General features: G+C 37.5%; 2 protein-coding genes across 10 annotated transcripts in view; one reads left to right on the top strand and one right to left on the bottom strand.

The window, feature by feature from the left end:
* ESYT3 (extended synaptotagmin 3) overlaps positions 1–20,977 on the top strand; it is a 75,529-nt gene that overhangs the window by 48,509 nt on the left and 6,043 nt on the right. The window contains exons 22-23 of one of the 3 annotated variants that reach the window (XM_044252266.1): positions 501–550; positions 1,197–2,081. In XM_044252266.1, the coding sequence (XP_044108201.1) occupies positions 501–550; positions 1,197–1,200 (54 nt within the window). In that variant the 3' untranslated portion in view covers positions 1,201–2,081. The other 2 variants (XM_044252264.1, XM_044252265.1) reach the window with 2 other exon arrangements.
* CEP70 (centrosomal protein 70) overlaps positions 25–20,977 on the bottom strand; it is a 128,938-nt gene continuing 107,985 nt past the window's right edge. For 4 of the 7 annotated variants that reach the window (XM_044252267.1, XM_044252269.1, XM_044252272.1 and 1 more), the window contains 2 exons: positions 19,992–20,071; positions 25–368 (listed from right to left, as the gene is read on the bottom strand). In XM_044252267.1, coding sequence (XP_044108202.1) covers positions 157–368; positions 19,992–20,071 — 292 coding nt within the window. In that variant the 3' untranslated portion in view covers positions 25–156. Of the gene's footprint in view, positions 369–11,800; positions 11,812–16,486; positions 17,239–19,991; positions 20,072–20,977 lie in introns of those variants that run through there. The other 3 variants (XM_044252270.1, XM_044252271.1, XM_044252273.1) reach the window with 3 other exon arrangements.

Here is a 20,977-nt window from a genome sequence, read left to right as displayed (position 1 = left end):
TGTCAAGATTTTTGTGGAGGTGGGATTTTACTTGAAGTAGAGAATATATAATCTTCAGGAAGATGCCAAGTACAGATAAAAAGAATATTTATACAATACTTTGCATTTGTAGTTTAATAAACACCTTCTTATAATCATCTTTTTAAGATCCCACTTCTATGATGTAGGTGGAGTTATCCTTATTTTTAGAGTTGAGGCAACCATGGTGTCTTGCTTAAAATTACAATTCAGTTCATGAGTAAAGGCAAGTTGTTCTCTCAGGAATATTGATAAATTCTGAGGTTTAACTCTGAAGAGCAGTTCACCTTTTCCTGGTACACTGAGGCCAGCGCCTGTATTGCACTTCCGGAGAGGTTCCATGTTGAGAGCTAAAAGAAAAAGAGTCCCTGCTCAAAACTGAAACCCAAGGAGCCCCTTTTTATGATTAATTCCATTTGTCCCAATATGTTTCCATTTAATGCAGTTTTTTGGAAGGAACCTGATTATTTGTGTTTTTTTAGGTACTGATTGACTTATCAAAAGAGGATCTGATTAAGGGCTTCTCACGATGGTAAGTGAGCTCTTTCATTTTATCACATTAATCTGGTACTTAAGACATTGTTTCCAGCAGTGCACATGATCTTTTTCCAAAATTCTTCCTTTTTCAGTACATGTCAGCTTCTTTGCTTATCAAGGAAAGAGACACATTATCACCTATACTTAAGGATTTTCTGCCTATAGTTCTCACTTACTTAACAGACTTCTCTCTATAAGCCCTAGTCTTAATCCCAGCTGGTCGACTTACAGAGGGATGGGTTCTCCCAGTCCCAGATGGACCTAGGCTAGCTAGACAAGGCTGCTTGTCCTGATGCTGCCACCACAACATACCTGTGATACTAACACAAGTCCAAACCCAACTGTTTTACAGGTATGAGCTGACTCCAGATGGGCAGCCCAGAAGTTGATGAGCACCCTTACCACCTTTATATTAAAATGTGTACATATGTATATTTTGTAATTTAAATCAGAACAGTCATTTGAAAATATATACATACATTTTTGTGTGAAATTTAAGTACATGACTGGATAATATTAGGAAGAGGTAAATATATATAAAAGTACTACTCTCGGTTGGATTTAGTTGTTGAAATCCAGAAAGAAATGTGGTGTTCATACCTAATAAATTATCAGAACCTCACTGGTGATTTTTTTTGTAGGTAATTATATACCATATAACTTGGGATTTGCCCAAATGTATGTGTCAAAAGTGTCCTGTCTCAGACATAAGGGATGAGGGAGACCTGTTCCTGGAACAGCTGCCAGTGACTGACCAAGGGAAGATGCTTCTTTTATGGGAATAAAAAGTGACCCACACCAAAAGTGCCAAAAGCCAACACTACCTAAGCCCTTCTGGTCCTTCTGCCACCTCTGGTACTTTACTGCCTGGAAATTTGTTCCTTTATCTACTGTAGAACTAAAGTGTACTTTTCCGATGGCAACAATGTTATAGTGATATACCTAAATACTCTGAGTTAAATACTCCAACGTGGGATGGCCTGGCCCCAAACTCCAGCATGTGGCTTCACTTTCATAAGAAAAAGCAAACCGAACCCCGAGTCCAGGTCTGTATCTCCACTACCACAGCAGAGCTCTAGAGACTGCTGCAGAGTGTTGGTGCCAGAAGAAAGGAGCTTCTGTCTCTCTCTCTCTCTCTCTCAGATGGTTTGGCAATTCTATTCTACCTTTCTAAGATGGCTGTTTAAGTAACATTCAAAAGCAAAATATGTAAATTGCACAAACAAGTTCCTCTTTTACATTTCAAACTTTATAACACCAAATATTCTGATCCTCTCTGATGTTATTCTAGAGCTACTGTTGAATTTATGTCCTTTTCTCTTCACTCAGGCAACAGCTCCTGCCATCAGTTTCCTATTCCCCTCCCCTCAATGCCTTCACTGCTGCTTTTCTGAAGAATGGTAACATCTTAAAGTTTGTTATGTTATTCTCACTTATATCCATCATTTCCTGTTTTCTACAAGAATAAAACCCACTTGGGGCACCTGGGTGGCTCAGTGGGTTACAGTCTGCCTTCGGCTCAGGTCATGATCCCAGGGTCCTGGGATTGAGTCCCGCATCGGGCTCTCTGCTCAGCGGGGAGCCTGCTTCCTCCTCTCTCTCTCTCTGTCTGCCTCTGCCTACTTGTGATTTCTCTGTCAGATAAATAAATGAAATCTTAAAAAAAAAAAAAGAATAAAACCCACTTAATTTTGTCCTTTGGCCCTAACAATCTAGTCCCTAGTGTTCTGCTACTTTATTTATGTGCAGATGCTCTATTCCAGACTAGTCTATATATCATATCCTACCTACTCAAATCCTATTCTCTTCAAAAGCCTGGTCTCAAAACCCACCTCTTCTATGCCAGTCCACACTGAAATGGCCTCCCTCATCTCCTACAGCATTTACTGTCAATACTGTATATTTTTAATTTTAATAATTCCCTGCCTTGTAACATTTAATTTTTTAAAAGGCTTATTAGAGGAGAGGGAGGAGTCAAGATGGTGGAGAAGTACAAGCTAAGACTGTATCAGGTAGCAGGAGATCACCTAGATAGCTTATCAAACCATTGCAAACACCTACAAATCCAATGGGAGATTGAAGAGAAGAAGAATAGCAATTCTAAAAACAGAAAATCGACCACTTTCTTAAAGGTAGGACCAGTGGAGAAGTGAATCCAAAGCAACGGGAAGATAGACCACGGGGGGAGGGGCCGGCTCCCGGCAAGTGGCGGAGGAACGAAGCACAAAATCAGGACTTTTAAAAGTCTGCTCCACTGAGGGAAATCGCTCCAGAGGCTAAACCGGGATGAAGCCCACGCGGGGTCAGCGTGGCCCCAGGTCCCGCAGGGTCACAGAAGGATCGGGGGTGTCTGAGTGTCGCAGAGCTCGATTAGACCAGGGATACAGAGACAGAGGCGAGGAGTGAGCTCTCAGCTCAGGGTTACCTTGAACCAGTCGCAGGCTGGGTGAGCTCAGAGCGCGGCCAGAGGCCAGGGAGATGGGAGTGATTGGGCTCTTTACTCTGAGGGTGCACTGAGGAGTGGGGGCCCGAGCTCTTGCCTCCTCCGGGTCAGAGGTTGGGAGCCCGCCATTTTCATTCCTGTCCTCCAGAGCTCTAGGGAAAGCATTTAGGGAAAAAAGCTCCCTAGAGCGAACCCCAAGTAGATTACTTAGCCCAGCCCCTTGCAGGGCAACGTATTCCACCTCAGGCAAAGAGGTTTGAGAATCACTACAACAGAGCCCTCCCCAAGAAGATCAGCGAGAACATTCAGCCAAGACCAAACTCACTGATCAAGGATAAAAGCAAAAAAAGGCATGGAAGATATTAGAGAAACCCTCTCTGGAGAGATAAAAGCCCTTTCTGGAGAAATAAAAGAACTAAAATCTAACCAAGTCGAAATCAAAAAAGCTATTAATGAGGTGCAATAAAAAATGGAGCCTCTTACTGCTAGGATAAATGAGGCAGAAGAAAGAATTAGTGATATAGAAGACCAAATGACAGCAAAGAAAGAAGCTGAGCAAAAGAGGGACAAACAGCTACTGGACCACGAGGGGAGAATTTGAGAGATAAGTGACACCATAAGACAAAACAACATTAGAATAATTGGGATTCCAGAAGAAGAAAGAGAGAGGGGAGCAGAAGCTATATTGGAGAGGGTTATTATAGAGAATTTCCCTAATATGGCAAAGGGAACAAGCATCAAAATCCAGGAGGTGCAGAGAACCCCCCGCCCCCAAAAATCAACAAGAATATGTCCACACCCCATCACCTAATAGTAAAATTTACAAGTCTTAGCGACAAAGAGAAAATCCTGAAAGCAGCCCGGGAAAAGAAGTCTGTAACATACAATGGTAAAAATATTAGATTGGCAGCGGACTTATCCACAGAGACCTGGCAGGCCAGAAAGAGCTGGCATGATATATTCAAAGCACTAAACGAGAAAAACATGCAGCCAAGAATACTATATCCAGCTAGGCTATCATTGAAAATAGAAGGAGAGATAAAAAGCTTCCAGGACAAACAAAAACTGAAAGAATTTGCAAACACCAAACCAGCTCTACAGGAAATATTGAAAGGGGTCCTCTAAGCAAAGAGAGAGCCTTAAAGTAGTAGATCAGAAAGGAACAGAGACAATATACAGTAACAGTCACCTTACAGGCAATACAATGGCACTAAATTCATATCTCTTAATAGTTACCCTGAAAGTTAATGGGCTAAATGCCCCAGTCAAAAGAGGCAGGGTATCAGAATGGATAACAAAACAAAACCCACCAATATGTTGCCTACAAGAAACTCATTTTAGACCCAAAGACACCTCCAGATTTAAAGTGAGGGGGTGGAAAACAATTTACCATGCTAATGGACATCAGAAGAAAGTTGGGGTGCCAATCCTTATATCAGATCAATTAGATTTTAAGCCAAAGACTATAATAAGAGATGAGGAAGGACACTATATCATACTCAAAGGGTCTGTCCAACAAGAAGATCTAACAATTTTAAATATCTATGCCCCCAACGTGGGAGCAGACAACTATATAAACCAATTAATAACAAAATCAAAGAAACACATCAACAATAATACAATGACAGTAGGGGACCTTAACACTCCCCTCACTGAAATGGACAGATCATCCAAGCAAAAGATAAACAAGGAAATAAAGGCCTTAAATGACACACTGGACCAGATGGACATCACAGATATATTCAGAACATTTCATCTCAAAGCAACAGAATACACATTCTTCTCTAGTGCACATGGAACATTTTCCAGAATAGATCACATCCTCGGTCCTAAGTCAGGCCTCAACTGACATCAAAAGATTGGGCTCATTCCCTGCATATTTTCAGACCACAATGCTCTGAAGCTAGAACTCAACCACAAGAGGAAATTTGGAAAGAATACAAATACTTGGAGACTAAACAGCATCCTTCTAAAGAATGAATGGGTCAACCGGGAAATTAAAGAAGAATTGAAAACATTCATGGAAACAAATGATAATGAAAACACAACGGTTCAAAATCTGTGGGACACAGCAAAGGCAGTCCTGAGAGGAAAATATATAGCGGTACAAGCCTTTCTCAAGAAACAAGAAAGGTCTCAAATACACAACCTAACGCTACACCTCAAGGAGCTGGAGAAAGAACAACAAAAAAAGCCTAAACCCCGCAGAAGAGAATCATAAAGATCAGAGCAGAAATCAATGAAATAGAAACCAAAAAAAACAACAGAACACATCAATGAAACGAGGAGCTGGTTCTCTGAAAGAATCAATAAGATTGATAAACCCCTGGCCAGACTTATCAAGAAGAAAAGAGAAAGGACCCAAATAAATAAAATCATGAATGAAAGAGGAGAGATCACAACTAACACCAAAGAAATACAAACTATTATAAGAACATACTATGAGGGACGCCTGGGTGGCTCAGTTGGTTGAGCAGCTGCCTTCGGCTCAGGTCATGATCCCAGTGTCCTGGGATCGAGTCCCACATCGGGCTCCTTGCTCGGCAGGGAGCCTGCTTCTCCCTCTGCCTCTGCCTGCCTCTCTGTCTGCCTGTGCTCGCTCGCTCTCCCTCTCTATGACAAATAAATAAAATCTTAAAAAAAAAAAAAAAAGAACATACTATGAGCAACTCTACGCCAACAAATTTGACAATCTGGAAGAAATGGATGCATTCCTAGAAACATATAAACTACCACAACTGATCCAGGAAGAAATAAAAAACCTGAACAGACCCATAACCAGTAAGGAGATTGAAACAGTCATCCAAAATCTCCAAACAAACAAAAGACCAGGGCCAGACGGCTTCCCAGGGGAATTCTACCAAACATTTAAAGAAGAACTAATTCCTATTCTCCTGAAATTGTTCCAAAAAACAGAAATGGAAGAAAAACTTCCACACTCATTTTATGAGGCCAGCATCACCTTGATCCCAAAACCAGACAAGGATCCTATCAAAAAAGAGAGCTATAGACCAATATCCTTGATGAACACAGATGTGAAAATTCTCACCAAAATACTAGCCAATAGGATTCAACAGTACATTAAAAGGATTATTCACCACAACCGACTGCAACGTCGGTTCGACATCCGCAAATCAATGTGATACAACACATTAATAAAAGAAAGAACAAGAGCCATATGATACTCTCAATAGATGCTGAAAAAGCATTTGACAAAGTACAGTCCCTTCCTGATCAAAACTCTTCAAAGTGTAGGGATAGAGGGCACATACCTCAGTATCATCAAAGCCATCTATGAAAAACCCACCGCAAATATCATTCTCAATGGAGAAAAACTGAAAGCTTTTCCGCTAAGGTCAGGAACACGGCAGAGATGTCCATTATCACCACTGCTATTCAACATAGCACTAGAAGTCCTAGGCTCAGCAATCAGACAACAAAAGGAAATTAAAGGCATCCAAATTGGCAAAGAAGAAGTCAAACTATCACTCTTTGCAGATGATATGGTACTATATGTGGAAAACCCAAAAGACTCCACTCCAAAACTGCTGGAACTTGTACAGGAATTTAGTAAAGTGTCCGGATATAAAATCAATGCACAGAAATCAGTTACATTTCTCTACACCAACAACAAGACAGAAGAAAGAGAAATTAGGGAGACAATCCCATTTACAATTGCACCCAAAACCATAAGATACCTAGGAATAAACCTAACCAAAGAGGCTAAGAATCTATACTCAGAAAACTATAAAGTACTCATGAAAGACATTGAGGAAGACACAAAGAAATGGAAAAATGTTCCATGCTCCTGGATTGGAAGAACAAATATTGTGAAAATGTCTATGCTACCTAAAGCAATCTACACATTTAATGCAATCCCTATCAAAATCCCACATATTTTTTTTCAAAGAAATGGAACAAATAATCCTAAAATTTATATGGAACCAGAAAAGACCTTGAATAGCCAAAGGAATATTGGGAAAAAAAAAAGCAAAAGTTGGTGTCATCACAATTCGACTTCAAGCTCTATTACAAAGCTGTCATCATCAAGACAGCATGGTACTGGCACAAAAACAGACACACAGATCAATGGAACAGAATAGAGAGCCCAGAAATAGACCCTCAACTCTATGGTCAACTAATCTTTGACAAAGCAGGAAAGAATGTCCAATGGAAAAAAGACAGCCTCTTTAATAAATGGTGTTGGGAAAATTGGACATCCACGTGCAGAAAAATGAAATTGGACCATTTCCTTACACCACACATGAAAACAGACTCAAAATGGATGAAGGACCTCAATATGAGAAAGGGATCCATCAAAATCCTTGAGGAGAACACAGGCAGCAACCTCTTCGACCTCAGCTGCAGCAATGTCTTCCTAGGAACATCACCAAAGGCAAGGGAAGCAAGGGCAAAAATGAACTATTGGGATTTCATCAAGATCAAAAGCTTTTGCACAGCAAAGGAAACAGTTAACAAAACCAAAAGACAACTGACAGAATGGGAGAAGGTATTTGCAAACGACATATCAAATAAAGGCCTAGTGTCCAAAATCTATAAAGAACTTAGCAAACTCAACACCCAAAGAACAAATAATCCAATCAAGAAATGGACAGAAGACATGAACAGACATTTCTGCAAAGACATCCAGATGGCCAAGAGACACATGAAAAAGTGCTCCACATCACTCGGCATCAGGGAAATACAAATCAAAACCACAATGAGATACCACCTCACACCAGTCAGAATGGCTAAAATTAGCAAGTCAGGAAATGACAGATGCTGATGAGGATGCAGAGAAAGGGGAATCCTCCTACACCGCTGGTGGGAATTCAAGCTGGTGCAACCACTCTGGAAAACAGCATGGAGGTTCATCAAAAAGTTGAAAATAGAACTACCCTACGGCCCAGCAATTGCACTACTGGGTATTTACCCTAAAGATACAAATGTAGTGATCCAAAGGGGCACGTGCACCCGAATGTTTATAGCAGTAATGTCTACAATAGCCAAACTATGGAAAGAACCTAGATTCATCAACAGATGAATGGATAAAGAAGATGTGATATATAGATATATATATCTATATATATATACACACACACACACACAATGGAATACTATGCAGCCATCAAAAGAAATGAAATCTTGCCATTTGTGATGATGTGGATGGAACTAGAGGGTATCATGCTTAGTGAAATAAGTCAATCGGATAAAGACAACTATCATATGATCTCCCTGATATGAGGAAGTGGAGATGCAAGGTGGGGGGTTAGGGGAGTAGGAGAAGAATAAATGAAACAAGATGGGATCAGGAGGGAGACAAACCATAAGTGACTCTTAATCTCAAAAAACAAACTGATGGTTTTTGGGGGGAGGGGGGTCGGGAGAGGGGGGTGAGGTTGCGGACATTGGGGAGGGTATGTGCTATGGTGAGTGCTGTGAAGTGTGTAAACCTGGCAATTCACAGACTTGTACCCCTGGGGATAAAAATATATGTTTATAAAAAATTTTAAAAAATAAAAAAGAAGGCTTATTAGATTATCTATGAAGGTCACACACTAAGAACTACTCATATTTGAATTTTAATGTTTCTGTTTACTGTCCTTCCAGGTGAACTAAGTTATTGTAACTGACTTTTCAACCCCCATCATCCAAGACTATCCTAAGTACACGGCAGATGTGTAATAAAATTTGTTTCTGCTAAGATTTCTATTTTGAGTGACAAATTTCATAACAAAATCAAGCAACTGATGCCTGTCCTGTCTACTTCACAATGGCCTTGCAATGTTCACTAAGTACATGTGCCTTGAAAATGGTAAAGCATCAGAGATGTAAAAAAGAATACATCATGTATCACATCCTGAATATTAGCAACCCTAAAATAACTTCTGGTTAAGATGGCCAACAAGCGAAAACCTATCGTTCCTCTTCCAAACACAGAGAAAAACCTACTTAAACCACGAACAGCATTTATTTTAAACAGGGCTGATGAAGAAGTAACACAGGTAAATTTCCTGGTGATGGTCCAAAGAGGAAATTTAAGGGTTGATAAGAAGCAGAATTTTAGCATACACTGACAGAAGCAAGGCTTTTGTAAGGGACAAGCAGCCTGAAAGTTTTTATCAGAAAACACCTTGGCTGCCAATGAGGACAAGGAGCTGGCTATCAACAATGGGTGGAAGCAGTCAACTCATCTGTCTTACAGGAACACAGGGTCTGAGATTACACCCAATTGACTTGGTATAGAAACCCCAAACCTTGAAACTTATGTGAAAACTGGTACAGAATCTACAATCATGAGAAGTCCTGACACAGGCAACCACAAAACTGGCCGTCAGGGTTGCCATGCCCATCCAGGGTACATGTGAGACCCCTGCAGCAGGTAATTCCCATTAGAAGAAGCTCACAGGCAAAATTATAAAATAAAATTGGAATTTAAAATATATGAAACACATGAGAACATCAAACTGAAAAATGGTCTTGAGATGTATTTCAGTAAAAAAGAAAGTATAATATTCAGAAGTGGAACATGGGAAACAATGGGGACCAAAGAAATCCACAAAATGTTAACCTAAGTCTTGACTGCTTAGAAAATATAACAAGCAACCAAAAATTTCTGGAAAAACTGGTTTCAAAAACACAGTGGCACTAAAATGCTAGTATTAACATTTAAAAAGGAGTAAGAGGCTGGTGCAGTGGAAAGTTAAAGTGTTCAGGTCCTTATCTTATTTAGGAATCTAAATATAGTTTTATATTTTAAAAATAAATTATAGCTAGAGTTGGGTCAGATACTACCTTATCACCTCTCAGCTCCAAATCAACCTATCTTTGCCCTGCTTTGATTCAGGGCACACCAGACTTGTGTCTTTGCCAGGGGGCTTGATGATTTCCCAGTAGAAGGCATTGGAGAGACACTGCAAGGCCAGAGGAGAAAGAAAAAGGGGCTTTTCTTTTTTCTTTTGTTGTGCTGTTTTCCATGGCAGCCAGCTGGTTGTTGTGTGGAGGCTGTTCTCCATTACTGAAGCACCCCTTACAGTTTACTTTTGGCTCCTGTCCTTGGGCTCCGCCACCATAACCATGGCCTTCATGGTTCAACACCAGTGAGCAAGTTGGGTTGTTTTGCTCTTTTTTTGCCACAAGGAAGCTTCTTCCTATGGCCACTAAAACTCTCCTCAGTTTTCAATCTCAACCTAGTTGGAAGGCATTCTTCCAAATTTCACAATTTCTTTCTTCACTCTCCTTTATCCCTGAGGGTAGTATATGCTTTCTGCAGCTGCTGTTCTGTACTTCTTAGAGTCCTCTTTTATCCCCTTTTATAGTAGTTAACTACCTTTTGCTAGTTAGCAATTCTTGTTTTTAAATTTTCCTGTTTGCTAACTATGCAACGTGGTTTGTCTGCTAATTGGACCCTAAATATATATTTAAAATTTTAAGATAATTACTAAGATAGAGTAACAACAGAAAAATCAGCAGAGCTGAACTATAAAACTTCTAAAACAATAGTAGAGAAGAAAAAGTAATAGAGAAAAAATCAAAAAAGAAAAAAAGCACAGAAAAAAATGATAATTAGGAAAAAACTAAAGAAGATGGTCAAAAGATCTCTAAATACATTTACCATCACTATAAACCCACTACTAAAGCCTAGAATGCCAAATGATGCTGGGAAAACTAGACAGCTACAGGCAAAAGAATGAAACAACCACTTTCTTACATGATACACAAAAATAAACTCAAAATGGACGGAAGACCTAAATGTGAGACCTGAAACCATAAAAGTCCTGGAAGAAAATACAGGCAGTAATCTTTTTGTTACTGGACTTAGCAACATTACTCTGGATATGTCTCTTCAGACACGGGAAACAAAAGCAGTTAAACTCCTGGGAGTACATCAAAATGTAAAGCTTTTCGTCTCTTTATTTCTGCTCAGGTGATGATCTCAGGGTTGTGAGATGGAGCTCTGTTTTGGGCTCTGCATTCAGCATGGAGTCTGCTTAAGATTCCCCCTCTCTGTCTCTTTCTCCTCCCCCTGCAAGTTCACTCTTTCTCTCTCTCAAAATAAATAAATACTTTTTAAAAAATAAAAATGAAAATAAAAAATAAAAAAGCTTTTGCACAGCAAAGGAAACCACGAACAAAACAAAAAATAGCAACCTACCAAATGAGAGAACATATTTCCAAATTATATATTTGGTAAGGGGTTAATATCCAAATTATCTAAAGAACCTATACAACTTAACACCAAACAACAAATAATCTGATTAAAAAATGGGCAGAGGACCTGAACAGACATTTTTCTGAGGAACACATGAAGAGGGCTGACAGACACATGGAAAGATGCTCAAAATCAAGGGTATCTGGATGGCTCAGTCAGTAGAGCATGTGACTGTTGATCTCAGGGTCATGCATTGGAGCCCCATGTTGGGCAAAGATTACTCAAAAAAAAAAAAAAAAGATGCTCAATGTTATTGATCATCAGGTAAGTGCAAATCAAAACTCTAAGGAGATACTACCTTGTAGCTATCAGAATGGCTAGTATGAAAAAGAAAAGAAGTAACAAGTGTTGGCAAGGATGTGGACAAAAGGGAATATTTGTCCACTGCTGATGGGAATGTAAGTTGGTACAGTCACTGAGGTTCCTCAAAAAATTAAAAGTAGAGGGGCGCCTGGGTGGCTCAGTGGATTAAGCCTCTGCCTTTGGCTCGGGTCATGATCTCAGGGTCCTGGGATTGAGCCCCGCATGGGCTCTCTGCTCAGCCGGGAGCCTGCTTCCTCCTCTCTCTCTGCCTGCTTCTCTGCCTACTTGTTATCTTCATCTGTCAAATAAATAAATAAAATAAGAAATAAAAAAATTTTTTTTTATTATTTATTTTTTATTTATTTGAGAGAGAGACAGTGAGAGATAGCATGAGCGAGGAGAAGGTCAGAGAGAGAAGCAGACTCCCCGTGGAGCTAGGAGCCCGATGTGGGACTCGATCCCGGTCCTGGGATCATGACCTGAGCCGAAGGCAGTCGTCCAACCAACTGAGCCACCCAGGCGTCCCAAGAAATAAAAAAATCTTTAAAAAAAAATTAAAAGTAGAAATACCATATGATCCAATAAATCCACTACTGAGTATTCACTCAAAGAAAATGAAAAGACTAATTTGAAAAGACATATGTACCTTTATGTTTACTCTAGCATTATTTACAATCATTAAAAGCAAAATTTTTTAAAAAAGCAATCCAAGTGCCCATTGATAAATGGTATATAGACACAATATACTATTACTTGGCCATAAAAACAAATGAGATTGTGCCATCTGAGATAACAAAGATGAACCAATAGAGTTATTAAGGTAATTGAAACGATTGAGGCAGAGGAAAGAAAAAACCATATGATTTCACCTCTATGTGAAATCTAAAAAACAAAACAAAGGAACAGACAAAAAAAAAAGCAGAAAGAGATCCGTAAGTCGAGAGCAGGTAGTTGCCAGAGTGCAGAGGTGTTGGGGGAATGGGCAAAATGGGTGAAGGAGAGTAGGAAGTACAGGCTTCTAGTTAGGGAATGTGTATGTCACAGGGATAAAAGGTGCAGCATGGGAAATATAATTAATGGTACTGTAATAACACTGTATAGTGACACATGGCACCTACACTTATGGTGAGCATATTATAATGCCTAGAGTTGTTGTATCCCTATGTTGTACACCCGAAACCAATGTAACACTGTATGCCAACTATACTTTCATTTTAAAAAACAAAACAAAACTGACTCCAGGTGATTAGATTCAATGTGAGAAGGCAAAACTGTACAACTCTAAGATAATATAGGAGAATAACTTTACAACTGTGACTAGAGAAAGATTTCATAAGACAGAGAGCACTAAACTATAAAGACCATACATCTCTATACTAAAATTGGGTTCTTCAGTTCATAAAAAGAAACTACAGTTGACCCTTGAACAACATGGGTTGGAATTGCATGGATCTACCTACATGTGGATTTTTTTTTTATAAATACTGTACAATACTATAAATGTATTTTCTCTTCCTTATGATTTTAACATTTTTTCTTTTTCTTTTTAAGATTTTATTTATTTATTTGACAGAGAGAGAGATCACAAGTAGGCAGAGGCAGGCAGAGAGAGAAAGGGAAGCAGGCTCCCTGCTGAGTTAGAAAGCCCAATGCAGGGCTTGATCCCAGGAGTCTGAGATCATGACCCAAGCCAAAGTCAGAGGCTTAACCCACTGAGCCACCCAGGAGCCCCATGATTTTCTTAACATTTTTTTCTCTAGGTTACTTTCTTATAAGAGTACAGTACAGAATATATAGAGCATATTAAATATGTGTTAACTGACTGCTTACATTATCAGTAAAGGCTTCTTTCTGGTCAACAGTAGGCTATTAGTAGTTATGTTTTTGAGGAATCAAAACTTCTACACAGATTTTTGACCACATGGGGGCAGGGCGACACCCCCAAACCCCATGTTGTTCAACAGTCAACTATATAGGAAAATGGAAAGAGGACACAGAATTGCAAAAACCATTTGCTATACATTTAACAGTCAAATGGCTCATGTCCAAAATACGTAACTCTTACAAATCAATATAAAGACAATCCAACAGAAAAATGAACAAAGGACATTACCTAAGCACTTCAAAAAAGAAATACAAATGGCCAACAAAGGAAAATATGCTTAACTTCATTAGCAATCACAGAAATAAACATTACAACCATAATAATAACTCTATACACTACAATGGAAAAATTAAAAATGTGAGTTACCAACAATTGGTCAGGATGTGGAAAAAATTTATACTTCCACCACCACACTGATGGTGTAAGTATAAATTGGTACAATCACTTTGGAAAATAGTTTGGCATTTTCTTAAGTTGAAGGTAAGCACTCCCTATCAAAACTGCTACAATGTATAACCCCCAAGCTACCATAGCCTCTGTGGCAGTATACATTAAGTGTCTTCCCCTAGGGCCCAGCAATTATACTTCTTGGATATTGATTCCAGAAGACTTGCGCACAAGTGTACAAGGATGCATATACATAACAGCAGCAGCTCACAACAGACAGGAACAAGAAACAACCCAAATATCAATTGCCAGCAGAACAGACAAATAGACTGTGTAATATTCATAGAGGAATACTAGATACCAATGAAAATAACCTGGCCCAACAGACAAAACATAGATCAATAGTATAAAAATAATATTGAACCAAAGAACAAACACTAAAAAGAACATGATTCACTGTTTTTATACAGTTCAAAAGCATGTAAAACTCAACTATCCTGGTATAGGCATACACAAAAATGGCAAAGCTATTTATATATTAAAAAAAAAAAAAAGGAAGAGACTAAACATAAGTCAAGCTAATAGTTACCCTTTGGGGGAAGGGACATGGTGGTTGTATTTTGGAGTGCTGGTGATGTTCTATATTTTTGATTGTTGCATGGGTACTCACGTATAATCATTCATCATACTTGACATTTGTGGTTTATACCATTTTTAGCATGTGTTATGTTTTACAATTTAAAAAATTAATAAATAAATAAATAAATAAGGAAAATAAATATCCAACAGCTATTAATTAAAAGGATAATCCTGCATTCAAAGTGAAATGCTTGAGAAGCAAGAGTTATTGAGAAGATATTATCAACTATGAATTTATATGTATATGTAAATATGTTTGAAATACATAAAACAAATTTGACAAATCCAGAGAAATTTCAGTAACTCCGATAAACTAACAAATCAAGAAGACAAAAAAATTGACAGAAATGAAGTAGATTTAAACAATTTACTGGCAGTATATATCAAATAGAGATGAGGCTTTTTTAAAAAAACAACATGTAGAATATGTATACATTTCATGACATAGAAAATTACAAAGAAACTCTCAGCACATTCCAAAGACTTGATGCAAAAAAACAAAACAAACAAAAAACCCCAAACCAAAACTCTGACTACGAAGCCATAAAATTAGAAAAAAATAATGAAGAGACAACCCAAGAAACTTTATATATTTTCAGACTTAATATTTCCAAACCCCCACTCCCAGGATGTAGTAAAAGAAACCAAATTTACCCTTCTACCTCTACCAACCAGAACCCAAACAAAACAAAGAACAAAGCATATGGAACAGTTTTCAAGACACTGGATATCAGGTATATGTCCATACAAAGATCTGAACAACATGAATCTTTATGGTGGTTTTACCTGTAGTAGTAAAAAACTCAAAATACCTAAAATCTCCATCAGTAAGTGAATGGATAGACAAACTGTGGTATACTCATACAATGGACTACTATACAATAAAAAAAAATGAACTGTTAATAAATACAACAACATGCAAAAATCCCAAAATAATTATGCTGAGGGAAAGAGGCCAGACCAAAAAAGAAAAAAGCTTTTTAAAATCAATTGTATGAGGGGCGCCTGGGTGGCTCAGTGGGTTAAAGCCTCTGCCTTAGGCTCAAGTCATGATCCCAGTGTCCTGGGATGGAGCCCCACATCCTCTGCTCAGCAGGGAGCCTGCTTCCTCCTCTCTCTGCCTGCCTCTCTGCCTACTTGTGATCTCTGTCAAATAAATAAATAAAATCTTTTAAAAATAAATAAATTAAATAAATAAAATCAATTGTATGATTCCATTTACATGAAATCCCATAAAATGCAAATGAGTCTATAGTGACGGAGAGCAGATCAGTTGTTGCTTACAAGTAGGAGGGTGCTGGGTTGGATTACCAAGGGCAAAGAGGTAACTTTTGGAGAGATAGGTATGTTTAGTATTTTGATTGTGGTGATGGTTTCACGGGTATATATGTGTGTGTATTAGAACTTATTAAATAGTATAGTTTAAATACATACAGCGTATTAGTCAATTATTTATCAATTAAAATGTTCAAAAAGGAGCTAAACAATAACTGCAGTACTTATATTTTCAATAATTAAAACTGGATAAAAGTAGATCTAACAGAGGGAATCTGCAGTTCTTCCTCCAGTGACCTTCCAAAAAAACTCTGAGGCCTCTGAGGAAGAGTCTGAAAACCTGTTTTAAACTAAGAGCTAACCAGAGGCTCCTAAACTAGCTAACAGAATTTAAATTAACATAATTTTTAAATTACATTTCTTCCTTTCATATAATGTTAGATTTACCAACTGCCTCATAGCAATTTCTTGGAGTAACCTAATCAACTCAGAGTATTTACATTATTGAGTATCCAATTACTTTTTCTACTTAACCCTCAAAGACACAGATTCTTTCACAAATTCTGGGCTAGAGTTTAGAAATATGACTGCAGCCTAGCAAAACAATTTAAAGAATTTTAAATCTAGAAAGAACCTAGGCCTGCTACTTATAGAAGAATGGCGGGGGTGGGGTGGGGTGTAGTAACATTGGTCCCTTAAAAAATCAGACTGAATATTGAGAACAGAGAAGCAGCAGAAGGCAGCAAGGAAAGTATTCTCACATAAAATAAAATGCAGCAAGGCTCAGCCTTGTAAGAAAATATGATTCATTATTTGTGCATAATATAAATAAGTCACTGAGGACACTTATATTTGGAAATTCTTCACAAAAACTTTATTTAAGATTTCATGTCCTTATAAAAAGTATATTACATCAAGATTGTAAAAAGATATTTTAAATGAGAGACTACTATCTGCTCATTTATATTACCTCATAATTCATTTCCTATCCTAACACAATGATAAAACATTTTTTCCTTCATCCTTTTCTTCCTCCTGCTTTGAAAAGGCAGTGCCCTGAGGGTTATCTTAATAGAATGTGCCATTTCCTTGCCAGGAAGCAGAAGGTTCTTATTGGCTGAATTCAAGAGAGCCACTGGCAATCCTTGTTCCCAGAATCAAAAAGGTCACTAAAACCTCAACCTAAATACAACCTTTTTATTATCTGCAATCTGAGTTTCTGTTTTACTCATACATTACACTTTAAAACAGTCTTAAACTTTAAGCACTGAAGAAATGCTTACCACTTTAGCTTACAATGTTTTCTATATAAGAATCTCAAAGTTAATAAAAATATAGATGGGAAGGACCCAATACTAAGAAGGGGATGAATTCTGAGAGTAAACACATTTATAACCTTTGTCTCAAAGCAAGATCCTACAAAATACTCAGAATGTTAAGAATGCAATTTACACAGTAAAAATGATTTGATTTGTTTTCAGTATGAAAGTATTTTTAATTTCTTTACTGCAGGTACAATGGCATCCAAGTCATCAATTTCTGTAACAGAAAAACAATAAGGAAAAGAGTAGCTTTATCTAGTGATAGGCTCAGATGAAATGAGAATTTCTAAGCAAAGCAAATCTCAAATGCAAAGGCAACACTAGCACTTTAATGCATGTGAAATTTTTCTCTAATAGTGATGACAAGAGTGTCACTGATTCAGAGTGTCACTGATTCAGACACAGATGCTTCACAGGGCATCTGTTTGTAAAGCTACCATATACCTTCAAGTATCCTCTGACTCTGATATTAATCTCATCAGCAGTGTGCTCTTATTAAGCAATCCTACTGGCCACATTTGTGATGTTATTGCTGCTTTAAATCTATGTAATTACATGGGTGAGCCTACGTGGTGAAATCCTGGGTAAAAGCTGTTTCTTTTCTGGGTCCCATCTGAACACTTAATGATTTCTTCTCACAGAAGGTAGTCCTCTCCTTAATTCTACTGGAAAAATTTCTCATTAGCAGGATCATTCATAGGTCTACCTTTTTAGGATGAAACACATCTACCTAGTAAAAAGTGTGAGGCAAAGTACAAATCTCAGATGCAACATGTTGTAGAGCTTAGGCTGGTCCAGCTTACGAGATCAACTGGTTCAGGTTCTTCTCTGCCAGATTATTTGTGAATTTGATTTCTCTTTCTGAAACTGTCTTCTTACACTCAGCCTGTTAAATTCACTGTCTGTAAGCTTTTGGACGCTGAAGAAACAAGGTCCTTTTCTCTCATTATCTAGGCTCCAACCCTACAAGTGACAGCGTCAAGTTCTCTAGATTCTTACCATTGTTTTCTACCTTATTCTGATAGGCCACAGTTTATAAACTCATTTTCCTCTATATAAAACATGCTTCCTTAGATTCCACCTCTCTTCTTCCATGTTTAGCTGAATTTTGGTTGCTTTTTTTAACCTAAACGTATAGCCCATGCTACTCAAGCTCCTGACTTCAGTCAGAATACTTATCTAGATCCACTTACAAAGTGTCAAGATATCAGAAAAAAATATAAGCAAATCTGCAACAGAAAATTTGATTCACACCTTGCATCATAATAAGATCAAGTTAATCCCTGAACCCCATTCTGAAATCGCACCTGTATTCTCACTACATGAGGTATCTGCCTTATAAATGAAACTTGAAAAGGATCTGAGCTAATATGAGAATATTCTCAGCTAATCACACCCCTTATATGAGAACAACAAAGTCCTTCTCCACATCTAGTATTCAGTTCAACACTCTGTAGTTGATGCTTAAAATGACATTTAGTAATAATAAACATAGTTATGTTTGCCAGACAGATTTAACTTTCCCAATGTTAAATGTTATTTTTAATTCCAGAATTTCAACTGTGACATAAATACAGAGCTCATATGCAGGGAGACATGGCTTCTTGAAGTAAATGATCCCCCATGAACCATGCTGAGTGTCATAATATCTGAGAGGAAGTTTCTGTAGAAGGATTCTAAAATAAGTGTTACCTGTGCACCTATTAAAATGTTTACTAATGAGAAGAACCTCCCTGTTTAACTGTTACCCCAAAGCATGTAAAATCATATTATTTTATGAAATGAGGGTCTTGGGGATATGAGGCAACACATTTCTACAATTTCATGTCTCATTTTAAGTTTAGCTTTCAAATTACATTTCCCCTTGCTATGTTCTTTTCAAATATATGCACATGCCTAATGCACAGTCACTGTCCCCCTTGCTTCCACAGTCTACATAAAACTGGCCACAAAACTTCCTTTATGTTTACCAGGGCAGGTATTCTAGTCAGATGCTTCTTTTCATTTATTCGTCTTCTTACCAAATTTTAATTTACTCATTCCCTTATCTTCTACTAAACCTCATTTCCTCTTCTAATTTAATTTTATTATTATTTTTATGTAAGCTCTCTGCCCAACGTGGGGTTTGAACTCACAACCCCAAGATCAAGAGCTGCACGCTCTTCCCACTGAGCCAGCCAGGCACCCCTCCTCTTCTAATTTAATTTCCTATGTCAACAAGGCATTCTTTTAAAAAAAAAAAATCTTTCAATTGAATTATATAGAAAAAATATTCATCAGTGAATAAATCACTTTAAACCTTAAAGTGTTCTTAATAGTAAGATAAATTACTTTTATAGCCATATATAATCACACTTAAATTAAGAGCCTTGGGTCACTATTTTGCCTATGATTCCTAAGCAAATTACATTTTTTCCCCTTTAAAAGATAATACTAATAATAGAACCCTCAATCTGACCGAGAATACAAATGTATGTTCTCCCTTATACAGATTTATTAATTTTTTTCTACAGATGTTTACCTTAGATTACTTCTTATCACCTAAGAAATTTAATTTGTATATTTAAAAAAACACAGTAGGTAAGTTCTATCTTTAAAAAAAAGGAAGAAAAAAAACCAAACTAAACACCTTCAAAATCATAAATCCTACAAAGATTTCTCATTAGGTCATGCCAGAGTCAGGGTTAACTGGGCCTAGTCAGAGTAATACCATTTCTCATTTTATAGTTTCAAAATAAAGGCAGCCCTTAGCTCTTTCAAGGCTATGTGTTTCTCTTTTTTATAGACCAACCCCAACCAACTCTAATTACAAGTTAGCAGTATACTTCCAGAACTTTTAGTGTTTTTTAGACACCTTCTACCAAAACACTCTAAGTAAAAGCACTAATACAGCGACTAAGGAACACTCATCTCTCAAACCCATTGACATCTTAAGACTCGAAATTTAATCACTACCAACAAAGATCTTACCTAAGATTTCAAGTAGATCATTAGTAAATGCCTGAAATGCTGGGAAAAATTCCTCATGTTCTTCCAGTTTGTTGATAATGCTTTTAAAGAAAAATGCACAGTTTACACTGAATTTCCAACTTAAGGTTCTTACATCTGATTGAAATAAAACATTTTCAAAATGGAAAGAAATTTCCTAACTTCAATATAAATTTAATAATCATTTACTGCAATCCTTCCTTTTAAAAAGGTCTTTTTTCATCTAATACCACTTTTCTAAAAAAAAAAAAATTTCTTATTATCAGTGTAAACATGTGTTCCAAAGTTATATTTATTTAACATTCCTAATGTGGAAAGCTTGAGAATTTTTAAGAGACCTTCCTTTTCTTTTTTTAAAAATATTTTTATTTATTTATTTGACAGGGAGATAGAGAGAGAGCACAAGTAGACAGAGCAGCAGGCAGAGGGAGAGGAAGAAGCAGGCTCTCTGCTGAGCAGGGAGCCCAATGTGGGGCTCGATCCCAGGACCCTGGGATCATGACCTGAGCGGAAGGCAGACACTTAACTGACTGAGCCACCCACACACCCCAAGAGACCTTGCTTTTTAACATTTTCTAAAAATTGTTTTTCATATCCTGTATCTTATTAAACATTAAGTATCAGTCATCAGTGTAAATGTGGGAAAGGGAAAAAGACCAATAGTGAGATATATGTTCCTTTAAAAAGCATCAAGTATCAGAAAACTCAAGTGCCAGATCTTCCTGGAGAACCTGCAGAATATGTGGAATAGGTGGTATATGTATATATGTTACAATATAAAATTGAGGGGGGGGGTGGAAGAGTTGCTTTAGGTATAACTATGTTTCCATATTTTTTTAAAAATCAGGTTTTATTTTAGAGATGACTAGCTTTAAAAAAAAACTCCTTAACATTTATCTTCTAATCAAATAATACATTGTTAGCAATTACTAAATGATCTATGGTAGTATACTAAAAATAGGACTTGT

This window comes from Neovison vison, chromosome 6 (genome assembly GCF_020171115.1).
Source record: "Neovison vison isolate M4711 chromosome 6, ASM_NN_V1, whole genome shotgun sequence".
NCBI lineage: Eukaryota > Metazoa > Chordata > Mammalia > Carnivora > Mustelidae > Neogale > Neogale vison.
Note: the sequence above shows the minus strand (reverse complement) of the source record. Positions and strands in the feature narration are given on the sequence as shown.